The sequence below is a fragment of the Lutra lutra genome, chromosome 10 (assembly GCF_902655055.1).
Source record: "Lutra lutra chromosome 10, mLutLut1.2, whole genome shotgun sequence".
In the NCBI taxonomy this organism is placed as follows: Eukaryota; Metazoa; Chordata; class Mammalia; order Carnivora; family Mustelidae; genus Lutra; species Lutra lutra.
The window spans coordinates 37,507,133-37,522,947 of NC_062287.1; the positions used below are offsets into that span (position 1 = coordinate 37,507,133).

At 44.7% G+C, this 15,815-nt stretch overlaps 1 protein-coding gene across 6 annotated transcripts in view; it reads right to left on the bottom strand.

The window, feature by feature from the left end:
* PIWIL4 (piwi like RNA-mediated gene silencing 4) overlaps positions 1–15,815 on the bottom strand; it is a 74,120-nt gene that overhangs the window by 27,989 nt on the left and 30,316 nt on the right. For all 6 annotated transcript variants that reach the window (XM_047692269.1, XM_047692273.1, XM_047692271.1 and 3 more), the window contains 6 exons: positions 14,284–14,415; positions 12,378–12,592; positions 6,915–7,036; positions 5,269–5,349; positions 3,776–3,973; positions 1,793–1,904 (listed from right to left, as the gene is read on the bottom strand). In XM_047692269.1, coding sequence (XP_047548225.1) covers positions 1,793–1,904; positions 3,776–3,973; positions 5,269–5,349; positions 6,915–7,036; positions 12,378–12,592; positions 14,284–14,415 — 860 coding nt within the window. The remainder of the gene's footprint in view (positions 1–1,792; positions 1,905–3,775; positions 3,974–5,268; positions 5,350–6,914; positions 7,037–12,377; positions 12,593–14,283; positions 14,416–15,815) is intronic.

Genomic DNA, 15,815 nt, shown 5'->3' on the forward strand with positions numbered 1-15,815 from the left:
CTCAGTGCTCATGCAGCACCGCGAAGGCAGATCAATGGCTCCCCTTTACATAGGACACTCCAAGTTCAGTGTTTTGCTCAAGGTCACGGGGCGAAGCCGGGACTACCTCACTCCACAGTTAATGCTCTTAACCACCTTCCTGGGCAGTATTTCAGGAGGATCTCTCTGGTGGCAGTGAGGATGGTGGGTCAGAGTGAAGATTGCTGGGGCAGGGACACCATAAAGGGGTGACCCAAATCCCCCAGATGGGAATCTGTGAGGTGTTGTGCATTCCCGCAGGGGTAACAGGGCTGGGGTGGGGGGCTGGGTTCCAAGGAGAACCCAAGTGCAGAGGGAGAAGGGTTCATGTCGGTGACGAGTGAATGAGCAGATGAGGGTAAGAAGAGGAAGGCAGCAAGGGGCTGAATTCCCAAGGAGAAGTGGGAGTGGGGAAGACACGCATTCAGCACGCATGATGCTATTCTGAGATACCTGTGGGTCATCCATGCAAATGTGGTCTGAAACTGGAGATGAGTCTGTAATTTAAGAATGAGGGCAAGGAAAAAGTAGTCCATTTGCAAGGTCTCAAGATAAGAAGATCAGATCCCTCAGGAGGGAGCTACGGTGAGTAACAGCATTTAACATGTGGGGAAAAGGAAGGGGAAACAGCTAAGAAGGCTGAGACAAGAACAAAATCTGGTGGAGGGGGTGAGCCCCCCAGTCAAGGAAGGGAGCAGCTCCAGCCAGGGGGGAAGGCTCACTGGTGTCAAGGGCCACCAAAAGCCCTTCAGAATAAGAACGGCAGCTGAATTTGACCTTCAGAGAGCTATTTCCACAGCAGCAGAGCAGATGCCAGACTACCGAGGTTTCAGGGAGGAAGAACAGGAGAGGTGCTTGCAGCGAGCGAAGATGACCTTCCAAAGGAATCGGCTAAAGAGGAAAAAAAAAAAAAACCCCTTTGCTTAAAGGTGTAGAAAGAAAGAGTTCTTGCTATGTGTTTGTTCTTATTTCTGAAAACATCTGTGAGATTTTGGAGACTGAAATATGATTATACGTCAAAGAGAAGGAGCCTCTGGAAGGAACTGTGGATGGAAGGTGGGGCAGAGGTCATGGAGATGGCGCTGAATCCAGCTCCTGAGGGAGTGGACTCCATCAGCAAAGGTCAGCGTACCTGCTCCGTGCAAGGTGCTGGGCTAGCCTTGGGTATCCGGAAATAAAGAGCTCCAAGTTCAGGAGGGCAAAGAGACCATTCACATCCTGCCCGTGACAATGTGATGCCGGCAAATGCAGGAAGGGAACCCTGGGGAGAGCGCTGGGAGATCCCCTAAGAGCGGACAGCTGAGCCGAGGAGGGAAGGGTGGTCAGTGACTGGCCGGCTGCAAAGGGGAGTAACTGACAGAAGGAACCTCAAACAAACGGGAAACACAATGGAACATACAAAGGAAGTGAAGTGGTAAGAGAGGAGGCTCAGGAAAGGGAGCAGCCAGATCATAAGGGGCACTGCGGGGGAGCTCAGATCCAGGGCCTGAGGCACTAGAGAGCCACAGAAATATTTTAAGCAGGGAAGTGATATTATCAGCTATGCTTTGAAGGGAAATGCCCCAGGCTACAGGAGGAAGGGCAATAGGAGACAGGAGGAGGGTCTGAGCCAAGCCAGGGAAGGTGGGGACGGAGGGGTAGGGACAAGTTGAAGAATGGTGTCAGAAACAGACTTAGCCTGACGGTTGGGGAGACTTGTTTGATTCAGAAAGGACTAGGGAGACTTCTCTGAGCTAAGAGGAAAGGAGATGAGGGTAGAGTAAAAAAGTACAACCTGTTTATAGTAATCCACGTAGGTGACCTCAGTGCCGTCCTTCTTCCGAAAGGTGTGTGTGGGCTTCACCGACCAGTCGATGTCATCGATGCGATAAGTTTTGTTATTGTACCTAGGAAATGCAAGGAATCTTTCAACATTTTCCCCAAATCATGCAAGACAAAGTGGCTGTTTCACTACAGTTATAATTCAAAATATTAGACTCCTAACTTCCAGAAATTACAATAGTAATACACGAATAGTCTTTTTTTTCCCCTAATGATCAGCTTTTATCTGAAAAGAGCATTCATTAACTCTTCAGAATACAGGAAAACCTCCACATTTCAACAAAACTGGTGAGAAAGTCATTAGACCACAATCTTTCTCACTGAGAGACACTCTAACTTCACTATAAATTATTCCTATAAGTTCAAAGGCTGAAACATTGCTCAAAACTTTCCCATCAGCTTCTGTTGTCATTCAATTTTTTAGCTCCCAGATAGCTGTTCTGATAAAAAGCACCCAAACAGGGGGCAGGCTGGGTTGCTCAATCGGGTAAGGGTCCACCTCTTGATCTCCGCTCAGGTCATGATCTCAGGGTCCTGGAATCGAGCCCCGCATCAGGATCTGCGCTCAGTGGAGAGTCTGCTTGGGATTCTCTTTCTCCATCTCCCTTTCCCCCACCCTGTCCCACTTCAGCTCTTTCTCTCTTAAATGAATAAATCAATCTAGAAAGGAAGAAAGAAAAGAAAAGGAATGAAAAGAAAAAAAAAGAAAGAAAGAAAAGAAAGACACCCAAAAAAGGCTGATGAACCATGCAACCCGAGTACCCGACTTAATCTTCCATCTAGGCCTCACTCTTAGTGGAACTGCCAAGGAGATTGATTAAAATCCTTCTAAGCTCTCTCTCCCCAGCAGCTCTGTGTGCTGCCCCAGCCCTGGGGCAGAAACCTCCTTGTCAGGTTTCTCTTGGGCTCTTGGTACTTTGCAAGGTTACTCTGGAACAGTGTGATACACTAATTCGCGATGATCATGACAGGAGGCTAGAAGGACAGGAGGCTAATTCAACCAGTCCCACCTCCCAGCTGTATAACCCAGAAAAACAACATTAAGTGGCAATTCCAAGCCAGATTAGGAGAAGGCTAGCACGTCCTCTAAAAGAATGATCTGTGGACTAGCAGCAGTACACGGTGACTTCCTGGTACTCAGGAAGTAACCTAATTTGTGTTTAATTCAGTTCAATTTGCACTGTAGGCAAATTATACATAGAAGAGTCTAGGGACTGGAAAGGTCTCAGCCTTAAAGATCTCATACTCTCCCAGATAAGAGGGCCCGTGGACCTAATATTCTCTCCTGTGATGTGATAAAACAAAATAAAATGGCTATGAAGAGCCGGCTGTGAGCAGTGTGCCACCGGCACAGCACTGGGGAGGGAACGGAGTATTTTAATTGAGTGGCCGGATGAAGGCTGCAGAAAAGCAGTACTGTTGGAGCTGCGTTTTGTCAAGGAGAAAGTCAAAATTCGGGGTTGAAAATCCAGGCAGAGCTACTGAAGCAGCCAAATGCAAACTACTGGGGGTGGGGGAGGGCACAGCAAGCGGTAACGCAGGACCCTGTCCTATGGCAGAGGCTCCCCGGAATGCCACTCCAGGACATCCGAACCCCAGTCAACCCAGCACGGCCACATCTAAATAGGTGGGTAAACTGAACAGATCTCAGGACGCAGCCCTGATGCTATTCCTGTTCCCAGAAGGCAGAAAGAATGCATTCCCTAGGGGCGCCTGGGTGGCTCAGTGGGTTAAGCTGCTGCCTTGGGCTCAGGTCATGATCCCAGGTCCTGGGTTCGAGCCCCACATCGGGTTTTCTGCTCAGCAGGGAGCCTGCTTCCTCCTCTCTCTCTCTGCCTGCCTCTCTGCCTGCTTGTGATTTCTCTCTGTCAAATAAAAAAAAAAAAAAAAAAGAATGCATTCCCTAGGGAAAAGCTTTTTAAACGCAGGTTTTTACCTTGTGAGGACAATGAGCCCAAGCAGCTGTTTTTCACACATCTGGGTAAAGCAGGACATACCAGTTTCCTGGCAGATACCAGCCATGAATTCTAGAACAGTCTCATTCCGGAGTACTTTATAACTCACGTCAGCAGTAAACAGGAGCCTGCTTTCAAACTGTGACACAGAAATAGCAAACCCAGGCCAAAGGGACAACCTTCAAGTAAATAAATATTGAAAAATACGTATTTGAAATGTCATATCATGAAACAATCACCATTTTTAAGTGCTGATTTTACATTCCAACTTTCTAGATTTTACGAAACTACTTTCCTTCAGTCTGATTCCTTCTAGTTGCTGATTAAAACATTAGTTATTTCTAGCTGGAGTGCCTTTGAACATACATTTATGAGAATTACATGCCCACAGAGCAGGAGGAATTTACCTTGGCACTACTGACATTTTGGACCGGATCTGTTCTATCCCAGAATGAAAACCTCTGGGTTCAGAAAAGCACACAGACTCGATGGCGTAGACAGTGTCGAGACCTCACGAGAGTAAGCAATCATCTAGATGGTATCATGTACAAGGATACAAGGGACGCTGTAGCAGAGGCTACGGCTCCCGTCCACATTTAGGGCTATCACGGACCGAAGTCCTGCCTAAGGAAAACTTAACAGAAATGACATGAAAGAAAGAGCAAATATTTTTTTAAGAACTGCTTCAGTTTATTTTGTGGACTTCCTTCACGGCGCTCCTGAGCCAGCCTTCAGGACAAACATATGTCCTGTGCCAACTCCAGCTCACAAGAGCTTCTTGTCCACGGCAGGGGACCAGTGACAAGGACAGACAGGATGCTTTACACAGACCGCTGTGCCACACTGACTTACCATACGGAAACCCCACCATGTCCCCCCTACCTGGCACAAGGCGAAACAGCCTGCCCCCTCGTTTTCTACCTTTCCCACTCCTTCCTGTGTTTACATATCTGTCTTTGGGTTACCAACTGTCTCTCTGTCTTTAGCTTGACCGCATATCTGGGAGAGCTAACAACCCGTTCTAGACACAGCTGATGACCTAACCTGAAACACCTACTTCCCATTTAGAGCGGAAATTCCAGTTTCATGTAGCTGACTTGTTTGTCTGACCTCTGCTTACCCAATGTCAACTACCCTGGCTGTGCTAACTTCCTGTCGGCAAGAAAACGGCTTCAACTACATGGTGTGACACCATCCTGCTTACTCTGCCTTCATTATTACTTGTCACACGCAGAAAACGCAGTTTCTGAATTCCTTCTAGGATTGATGATAATTATCTAGCACGCTAATAGAAGAAAACAGGCTGCTAACTTCACACTTTCTCCACTCTATAAAAAACTTGAAAATTTAAAAAATCCTTATTTTTCATAACACAGAGTCTCTCACAGGAGGGCATAATGTGTCATATTGCATCGTAAATTATGTTCTTCACATTGTAACAATTTCAGGTAACAGAAAATATAAATAAACATACTTGTGCTGGGGAATTTCCACGGGCTCAGAAGGCTTATAGAAGTTCCGTCCAATTTGGTACATGGCCAACTTTTTTAAGATCCTGCAAGTATACATTTTTTTTAAAATCTCTGGTCAACATCAGTTAGTAACAGTGCAATTCTAGGTTTGTCCCCACGCTGAATATATGATAAAAATATGTCAGAACTATAGAACTCTCATTCTGGCACTGGAGGGTTTAGATGCTAAATATACCCATGAGTGTATATATAAGAACTATGACTTCTATTTGAGAATGATAACTGAAATTATTTTTGTCTATTTCCACTTAACTGCAATGATAAATATGTGGTCACAATATGACTGTGGTTGTAACATTCTGGTTAGCATGGAGGGGATAAGGCAAGCCATGTTTGAAGGTTTTCTGGCCTCTTCCCTGTTTTGAGATGGGAGGTTGTTTTTTTTTTTTGTTTTTTTTTTTTTTTAAGATTTTATTTATTTATTTGACAAAGAGATCACAAGCAGGCAGAGAGGCAGGCAGAGAGAGGAGAGGAAGCAGGCTCCCTGCTGAGCAGAGAGCTGGATGCAGGGCTCAATCTCAGGACCCTGAGATCATGACCTGAGCGGAAGGCAGAGGCTTAACCCACTGAGCCACCCAGGCGCCCCTGGGAGGCTGTTTCTAATGAGGCTACATAGCATTGCTGCCTCTTCAGCAACTAAGCCTGGCCACATCTGGAACAGGACACGTCACCAATCTGAGGCTGCCCATTGCATGGGGGAAGTGTAAGCGTTTCAAGTCAGGAAACAGAGGTTACAACTGCAGGATTTGGGCTATGAAATGTCATTGAGCCTCAGCCTCCAACACTGAATACCACCCAAAGCTATTTAGCAAGATGTCTGACTAGAATTAAGAAATAACATATCTGGGGGTGGGGATGGATTCCTTTTGTGTATCCCACCCAGCAAAACCCAAATTCCTCCAGAGGCCGTTATTAAGCAAAGCGCTGGCGCCAAAGCTTTTTGAACATATCACCTTGTTGGTCCAACCAGGAGCGTGGAAAATACTGGTTTACAAGTCTCTGTGTTCCCACTTGTCATCCAGGAAAAGTGCTAAAAATGAGAATTTCAGGCCCCACTCTTGAAATTCTCTTTACCAGGTCAAGTGAGGGGCCAAGAAATCCACATTTCATGGAGATCCACCCAACAACCCCCGAGATGACCCCCGAGAGGCAAGTGATCCTCACATCACTTAGAAGGGCACTGATGTCACAACCCTCCTTCTGCCCCAGGGGTTCACATGGCAGGGGGCTGAAGGGAAGGGAGAGCAGAGAGCAGCGGGTGGTGTTGGAGAATAACAAATCTTTCATGACAAACCCAGACATCCCTGATTTTTCAGCCTGGGTGGGAGGGCAGGAGAGGATACAGAAAAAGAAGGGAGAGAAAAGGCAGCCCCACCGCGCCCTACCCCACTCCAGCCCTGCCACCACTGAGACCCCACAACCCTTGAGCTCTTTGTCCCAACTCAGAGAGCTCTGGATGATGAGGCGGCAGCCAGTGAGAGGCTGTGAGGGACTGCGGGGCCCATCACCGCACAGCTACACGAAAGCACGAGACTTGTACCGAACGGTGACTTTAGCCTCAACTCAAGTGCTGTGGGAGGCGGCTCACTTTCTGAAGATGATGCTGAAGACCTGGGTGCACACGGGGGAACTTGCCGGCAGCTCCCCTGTCAGAGTGATAGTCATCTTTACAGTGTTGCCTCTTGAAGTTTCACTGGACAGTTCGGTGACCTGGGAAAAGATGTACGTAATGTGCACGCTAGATCACCCTCAAGTGTGAAGAATCAGAGACAACACAGCGGTCACAATTTAATATGTATTAACAAACAGAGCTGCAGGGGTTAGCATGTAATAATCTAATCACACTGCACTTGCAGGGTTTTCTATCTTGCTAATCCTAGAAAAGCAACACTTCTCACTCCTTTTTTTTTTTTTTTTAGGATTTTATTTATTAATTTGAGAGAGTGAGAGAGTGAGCACAAGCAGGGGGAACTGCAGGCAGAGGCAGAGGGAGAAGCAGGCTCCCTGCTGAGCAGGGATTTCCCCACCCAGGGCTGGATTCAAGAACTCCGGGATCACGACCTGAGCCCAAGGCAGGTCGACTGAGCCACCCAGGCATCCCTCTCCTAACTTCTCTCTCTTTTTTTTTTTTTTTTTAAGATTTTATTTATTTATTTGACAGAGAGATCACAAGTAGGCAGAGAGGCAGAGGGAGGGGGAAGCAGGCTCCCCGCTGAGCAGAGAGCCCCATGCAGGGATTGATCCCTGAGACCATGACCTGAGCCAAAAGCAGAGGCTTAACCCACTGAGCCACCCAGGTGCCTAACTTCTTAATGGAGAATCAAAATCAGACTTAGGATACAGAGACTTGATCCAAAGATAAAGTGTTTCTTGACCTCATTTAGCTGAGGTTGGGGAGCAGGTCACAAGGTACTTCGAGAGTCTGATAAAAGTTATAGGCATTGTCCCATGAAAACTGCACATATGTATATACCGCAACGATGTACCCATTTTCAGGTGGTTCACTGACACCCAGAAGCCTATTAGTGGACTGTCCAGCCCACCCTGGGTTCATGGATTCCAGAGGCCTCTCAAAAGTTCACTCATAAACAGAAATGCAGAGGGGCACCCAAGTGGCTCAGTTGGTTCAGCAACTGACTCTTGATTTTGACTCAGATCATGATCCCAGGGTCCTGGGAAGGAGCCCTGAGTCGGACTCCATGCTCAGTGGGGAGTCCGCTTGAGGAATCTTTCACCTCTCCCTCTGCCCTTCCCCCCACTTGCACATGGGGGCACACTCTCTCTCTGTGTGTCACGTAAATAAAATAAATCCTTTTAAAAAAAAAACAGAAAAGCAGAAAAGAAAGGTAAGGAGAGGGAATTTCTAAGAGGGCAAGTAAACATGGTGAAGAAATCAGCAGACATTAAAACACACAGGGAATCTACTAACTTTTGAAAGGTCTAGAGAAATTTGTATGTTTCTTATAATCGGAAACAATGTTCTAACAATAGAACAATTGCATGAGCAGGTTTCTATACCAGCTACGCAACGAAATATGAAGTTTGCCAGACCAGACAGGACTTGGTACAGGCTTTTGGAATAAAAGAGTGATCAAATCAGACAATAAAAATCAATGACCAAGGACTTTTCAGGAAGGTAAGGAATCAGAAGAGGCCAGTACATTAGCCAGTATTTTATCCCTACTTTCTGTAGCTACAGTGTACTCGTAATCGCTTTCAGGCTGAACCAGAAATGTAGGGCAGGAATGGCTCATTGCATGGACATAGACAGACGGGTCCTTCCACGGGGGGTGAGTATTCCACTAAGGTGATTTCTTACTCAACTTGTGAGAAGTCAGAGGTGGAGAGCTGTAGGAAGAGCTTATCAACACCCGGGAGAAGTCTAGCAGGCAAAAGAGGTAGATGCTTTCAAACCGCTGTGGGGATTTCAGGACAAAGGCTACAGACAACAAAGGACATTGGGCTGAGGGGCTGGCAGGCAGGTGGCAGCAGAGGTCCCCCCTCACACTGCCCTCCAGGAACTGCATTCCTAAGAGCCATCTAAGCAAACTCTCTGCGCTCCCTACACCTCCCCCCGCCAGACGCCAACTGCTCTTGGGTTCCTGTGTTTGTTCTTGCCCACAACCCCCAGGCTTCCAGTCCCAGGCTGCGTCAGAGTGTGCTTTCACTTCTCAACCCAGCAGCCACCTCATGGTCGTCTGGTTGGCAGGACTTAGCACTTCTACACCAACAACGTCTTTCTTCTGTTTCTGCTGCTCCAGTTACTTACCACAGGGCTTAGGAGGACATGACTGGGAATGGGACAAACCCACGTCCTCCGCCCCTTGCAGCTCCCCGTGTGACGCAGAGCAAGCCACTTCAATTCCTTAAGACCTTTCCCCATCTCTAAAATAGGAGGAAGTCTCGCCTAGATCCTAGTGTTGTGAAGATTAAATGGGATAATTCACTGATCTCATCTTTATCCCACAGCACACACATGCAGGAAGGTTAAGTAAATTGCAGGGCTTTGTCCCTTGGTTCAAGCCCCTTTGACTCCCGCCCAGATGACTCCAGTGGCTCTTTATTAATCTTTCCATTTTCCCCTGTCAACCGTCCAGCAGGATGTGATCAGAGTAAATGTAATCTAGCAGAGATCTCATGGAAGCACTCTCTCTGAGGCTTCAGTGCTCCATGGAGGACGGTCCCTATCCCCCAGCAGGACATTTAAGATTTTCCCTACCTTTGGAGCCACAACTTCATTCCTTCCTAGCTAAACCTGAACAATCAGAAGTTTCTAAAATATGCCCCCCACCCCAGCCTTCTATCACTGTGCCTTTGCTCCTCCCCGTCCTCTTGTCTGGGGATCCCTCCTCTCCCCGTCATCCCCTTCACTGACCCAAATCCCACCCCAGGAGCCAGTATCAGCTCCCACTGAAGTATCCTGCTGGTCAGGGTCTTGCCTTTAGTCAAGCTATGTATGAAGACCTTGGACGAGATACTTAACCTCTAAGGCTGGAGGGGTGTTAAGAGGATTAAGTGAGAGCCTGGAAGAGCAGGTACTCGAGAAATGTCATCTTGTACCATATTCATTTGTAAATAACCTCGCACTGTATTTGGTCGTCAATAACTTTCCTACTGAGCAGAAAAGATTTGACACGAGCCGTGTTTTATCTGTCGTTGCTCCCTCAATGATGCCAGCACCTTGAAATCACACCGCAGGCTCTTTGTAAGGGCAGAATGAATGCTAGGAGTGGCAGCTACATGTGACCAGTGAAAGCAGGCCACATGGTGGCCACAGATACACAGATGGGATCTGCAAGACAGTGGAAGGCCAGGAAGCAGCCGACTAGGACTTCTAGAACCGCACTCTGGGGGCAGTGATGAATGCATGAGTGCAGGGTCTCTCTCAACAAAAACACGGATCCTACAAAGTGTGCAGAGGACGGACAGGAGTGCAGGATTAAGCCTGAGTCACTGTAAAGACCAGAATAAAAAGGTGAGCACAGTAACATGTTTGTTGTGACACTATTTCTATTATTTCTATCTCACCATCACTGGGTAGGCAGGCCATAGGGTGATAAGAGATAAGACAATACTTTTTTGTTGAAACCTGGGAAATAAAGTCAACAACCCTGATTTGTCTCACAACTTTTTTTTTTTTTTAAGATTTATTTATTTATTTGAGAGAGAGAACGCACAGAAAAAGAGGCAGGTTCTCTGCTGAGCAGGAGCTTGATCCAGGCACTCCGGGATCATGACCTGAGCCAAAGGCAGACACTTAACTCACTGAGCCACCCAAGTGACCCACGATCTAACCATGTTTTTACACTCTCTTTACTCATCTGCCTCTTCATTAGATACCATCCCTAAGGTGCATACTGCATGCTCATTTTGAATGAGAAGCAAATAATATGTTTATTCTGAGCATCTGTAGAGTAAAATTTCTCCATTTTGGTTAGGTACAATCGAAGAAAGCTGGACCACTCATGGTGTGTGGGGGGGGGCGTATGATATTAACATATTTAATTCACTGTTACTGCAGATGTATCAACAAGAACAAGATAATCCTTAATGATAACAATACACTCTAAATACAGCATTTAAGTACAAGAGACACCATACTAGCATGCTATCGATGTCTGGTCATAGGACAAAACCCTGAAAGATCAATAAGGATTTACGACGAATTAAAATGTTTCTAAATTTACAGATCCAGATTTTCCAAGCCTCTAAATTTTAAGCCTATGGTGTGATTTTTTAATTCCATATCCAGACAAAATAATCACTCAAGGGGCGCCTGGGTGGCTCAGTGGGTTAAGCCGCTGCCTTCAGCTCAGGTCATGATCCCAGAGTCCTGGGACCGAGCCCCACATTGGGCTCTCTGCTCAGCAGGGAGCCTGCTTCCTCCTCTCTCTCTGCCTGCCTCTCTGCCTACTTGTGATTTCTCTCTGTCAAATAAATAAATAAAATCTTTAAAAAAAAAAATAATCACTCAAGCAGCTCGTATAAATCTTAGACTCTCATAAAAAGATAAAGGCCCCAAGAGTGCTCAGAAATGCATTTCTTGAGGAAATTCGCAGAGATTTATATGGAGTCTAGAAATTTAAATTTATGCCTTGGTATACCATCCTGTCCAAAATGTTGAACTAAAGGATTAAGGTTTCTCAGGGATAGAAACATAAAGGTTTTTTTTTTTTAAAGATTTTATTTATTTATTTGAGAGAGAGACAGTGAGAGAGAGCATGAGCGAGAAGGTCAGAGAGAGAAGCAGACTCCCCACGGAGCCGGGAGCCCGATGCGGGACTCAATCCTGGGACTCCAGGATCATGACCTGAGCCGAAGGCAGTCGTCCAACCAACTGAGCCACCCAGGCGTCCCTAAAGTTTTAATTTGATGCTCTACTTTAATTTTTTATAAAGACACTGATTCTTTTTTCTTTGTAGTAATTTAAAACTGCCTTAGAACATATATGATAAAAGCATCAAAAACAGTATATTTTAGGACTGAAAATGCTGAACATACAAAAACATGGATAAAGGAATATGAATCATGCGACCGCCATATCCAATGATCACACCATTAAAAAAATCCTTAGAATTGATATCAATAGCTCATACTTCATATGATGAAAGAAATGACAGATTTCAAATTAGAGATTGATATAAAGTTATTTAGGCACACAGGTACAACTGTGCAGGAGCAAAAGAACAAATTTAAGGCTCTGAAGCCATAGGCTAAGACTTCAGTCTTGCCTATTTGGGGAAAAGTTTAAAAAGGAGGCCTATTTCAAGGACACTTTGCAAAAAAAAAAAAAAATCGCAGTAGTTAAAAAGGCAGTGTTTGTAATACAGCTCTTATTTTTTAAATGCCACATCATCAGCTTCTTAATTAAGAAAGCAATTACTGATGAGATCTTAATTAGGAAGTCTTTTTGCTCTCAGGCATCTCAGGACAGAGTAAAGGAGTGAGACACTCATTCCAACTGTAATGACAATTGACTAACCTCTTAACTATACTCGGGTGAGTGTAAGTATATACATGTGTGTAGGTGTAAAAAGTAACCATACTGTACCTTTGCTTCCAGCTTTTGTGAGAGGAAAAGGATGGCGCCATCAAATGCTTTTGCTTTGTTGGAAAGTGCCTTATGACTGTAAAGCAAAGCAATTCTCAGCCTTCTAGATTCTATATCTGGAACATAGGCCACATGATACTGGTAGAGCTGCCAGTCCAGGGGCAGATCTAAACTAAAGAGATTTGCGACCAGTTTCACAGGTACTCCACTGGAACCTGAGAAGAGAAAGAAAAAACTTTTTTTTTCACCAAAATAAAATCACACCTTGATAATATTAATCACACCATTTAAGATTGATCGTGTGATCATGTGTAAAGCAGGCCTCGTAAGAACCTAAGAGAAGATACTGACATTCTTGTCATAGGTTTTCTTCCAGAGCCTGCCTTCCAGCTCTGCGTCTGTGCAACGCAAATTGGCTCAAGCAGTATTTTCAGATGCTGCTCTGAAATGATGCTGCTCTTAGATTATAAAGACGCTGTCCAGTTCTTACCATGAGCACAACCCCCAACCCCTTGGAAATCGAGACAATCAAAAGTTACCCATCCTTCTGACAATTCTGAAATAGTTCAATCAGGGAAAAGCAGAAGGCCCTCAGAGATTGAGGGGAGAATGGGGGAAGGAAAGAAATTACACATCTTTTATGCATGAAAACAGACAAGGCCTCTGGGCTTCTTTTCTGCAGACATGGGTAAGCTTCCAGAAATTCCAGCCTCTACAGAATTTTTTATTCACCTCTTCAAAGTATATCAGACAAATTCAGAGATGGCCTCATTATAGTTGTTATTCAGTGCTCAAGATGGCATCAGCTCCCTCTAGGACGGAATCTAGGAGGGCACAAGGGAGGTACTTCTGATTTCTCCTTGTAGGGAATCATCCAGTGTTTGTCTTATGAAAAGGAATTCTATTAGATGGGCACTATTTTGCTTCCTTTCATGAAGGAAGTGGAAACATGAGCCGCCAAGGTGGTAAAGAAAAAGAGCACCATGTGTGCGTTGGTATTTCCTCAGTTTCTATGTACGGTAGATATCTGTTAGGAGCAAGTGATTCTTGTGCTATTTTAATTAAAGAAAAGCTTTCTTTGGTTCTCCTATATCCTGGGACAAAGAGGAGTCATCCTAGAATGTCAGATCTGACAAGACCCTTGGATATTACCTGCACCAGTGTCTGTACACTGTAATTATGACCCATTAGAGCTCAAGTTATGACAACATATGACATGACCCAACACATGTTATGAAATGACTAGAATGCAACAGAATTGACCAGAGTGCCTTGTACATAGTAAGGGCAAGCATTCTTTCATGAAACTTGGCTCCCATTTTTTGTGGTAGTGTGTGTATGCTAGGTAACAATGTATCTACTCCTTAATTTTTTGCATGGTTGTAAAAAGCTTGAAGAAAACTGATCTGCATCAGGGAGTCTTTCCCAACTTTTGGGAGGGTGTCACAAAGCCTTTCAAGAATCTAATGAAAACACCTAACTTCCTGAAGATGCATAGGCCCATAATTCTGGGTGTAATTTCAGGGATGACTTTGAAAAATGGTTAAAAATTCCAAAAACTGACTAGATCTTTCTTTTTACAACTGAAGTCCAGAGACATTATTGTTTCCCATAGGAAAACTGTTGGAAAAGAAACAGAGCCTATCCTTCAACCCCTACCCCAAGTGTAAGGAGAAAATCTTTTCAAAAAGTGACACATTTAGAGGAAATATTCTTACTTCTATTAATAAAGGAAAGAATTAAGGCTAAAACAACTAATGTCTAAATAATGTTTTAAATATAACAGACACTCAATAAATGTCTTTTAAGTCAATATATAAACTTGTTTATTTTAGGTCTAGAAATTAAAATTCCTTAGGCACGATTTGGTAACATTTAAAAGGTAAGTAACACGATTACTCCATACCTCTTTTGCAATCTCTCACATGGGCCAATTTCTCTCTGGTACAGACACTCAGATCCTTGAAGTCCCGTCTGATTTTCCCACCTCTTTCAGTGAAAGTACATCCAGTATCACCGGAAGATACAACGTCTTGACCTAAAATGTGAAGAGAATGCCATGACATCTCATGTTTCATTCTAGTGATGCTGTTTACAACTACTATGTCAAAACTGAGTCTCTAACCGAAGCTCAGACTTTTGTGGCTTTAATGAAAACCGACCCACACTGCTGAAAATAATCGTGACTATGTAGAAGTCTTCAGCCTAAAACCTGAAAACCGTAAAGGAAGCGTCATATGTGTTGTTAGAAAGAACATACCACAAGGTAATTCTACCTCATAATGTTTAGGTCTAGTCTGATTCTCCTCTTTGTTAAGGAGAAAAAGGCCCATCCCCTATGCCCTCCTCCACACACAGGTATGGAGGGCAGCTGTCTCTCCTTCAGCTCTTGCATAACCCTCTGAACACTCACAGACAAAGACTGTCCACACCAACTTCTTTACAGATTGGGGCTGAATCTGTTACGTCTCTCAGTCATGAGAAAAGAACTCTGAGAAACACTGCTGTCAGTTTTTATGCTAGTTCATTTCTTCAAAAATGAAAGCCAGCATTTCACCTTAGGGCATGTTACTTACTGTTAGGTTCTGACAAATATGAAAGGAAAATCTGTTTCCAAATGAACATTTTCTCTTTAAACAAGTACAGAGATGTTGTTTGTTGGGGGTATGACGTGGCATAATGTGAAAGGAAGATAATGTGAAAATAGGAAAGTACAGAGTATTACTACAAAGCAAGCGTAGTAGTAGTATTACTATGAAGTAATAGTATGACCAATCTCTAGGACTCTGACTACCCTTTGATACAGCCACTGCAATCCCCTCAAATGACACTATCCCTGGCTCAAAACCACTGCTCATACCCTTTCTGTGGAGTCTGAGTCGCCCAGGAAAATCACATTTATTTAATTTTTTTAAATGTTTAAAAATTGGGGCGCCTGGGTGGCTCAGTGGGTTAAAGCCTCTGCCTTCGGCTCAGGTCATGATCCCAGGGTTCTGGGATGGAGCCCCACATTGGGCTCTCTGCTCAGCAGGGAGCCTGCTTCCTCCTCTCTCTCTGCCTGCCTCTCTGCCTACTTGCGATCTCTATCTGTCAAATAAATAAATAAAATCTTTAAAATGTTTAAAAATTATTCTTACTAGATTATTCATATCACTCACTGCTCTTGATTTCAAAATGTTAGGTGGTTTATAAAAAATCAATCTACCATAAGATGGTAGTTACCAGAGGGTGCCTCGTGGCTCAGTTATTAAGCGTCTGCTTCCGGCTCAGGTCATGATCCCAGGATCCTGGGACCGAGCCCCACATTGGGCTCCCTGCTCAGTGGAGAGCCTGCTTCTCCCTATCCCTCTGCCCCTCCCACTGCTCGTGCTCTCTCTAGCTGGCTCTTTCTCAAATAAATAAAATCTTAAAAAAAGAGAGAGAGAGAGATGGTAGCTG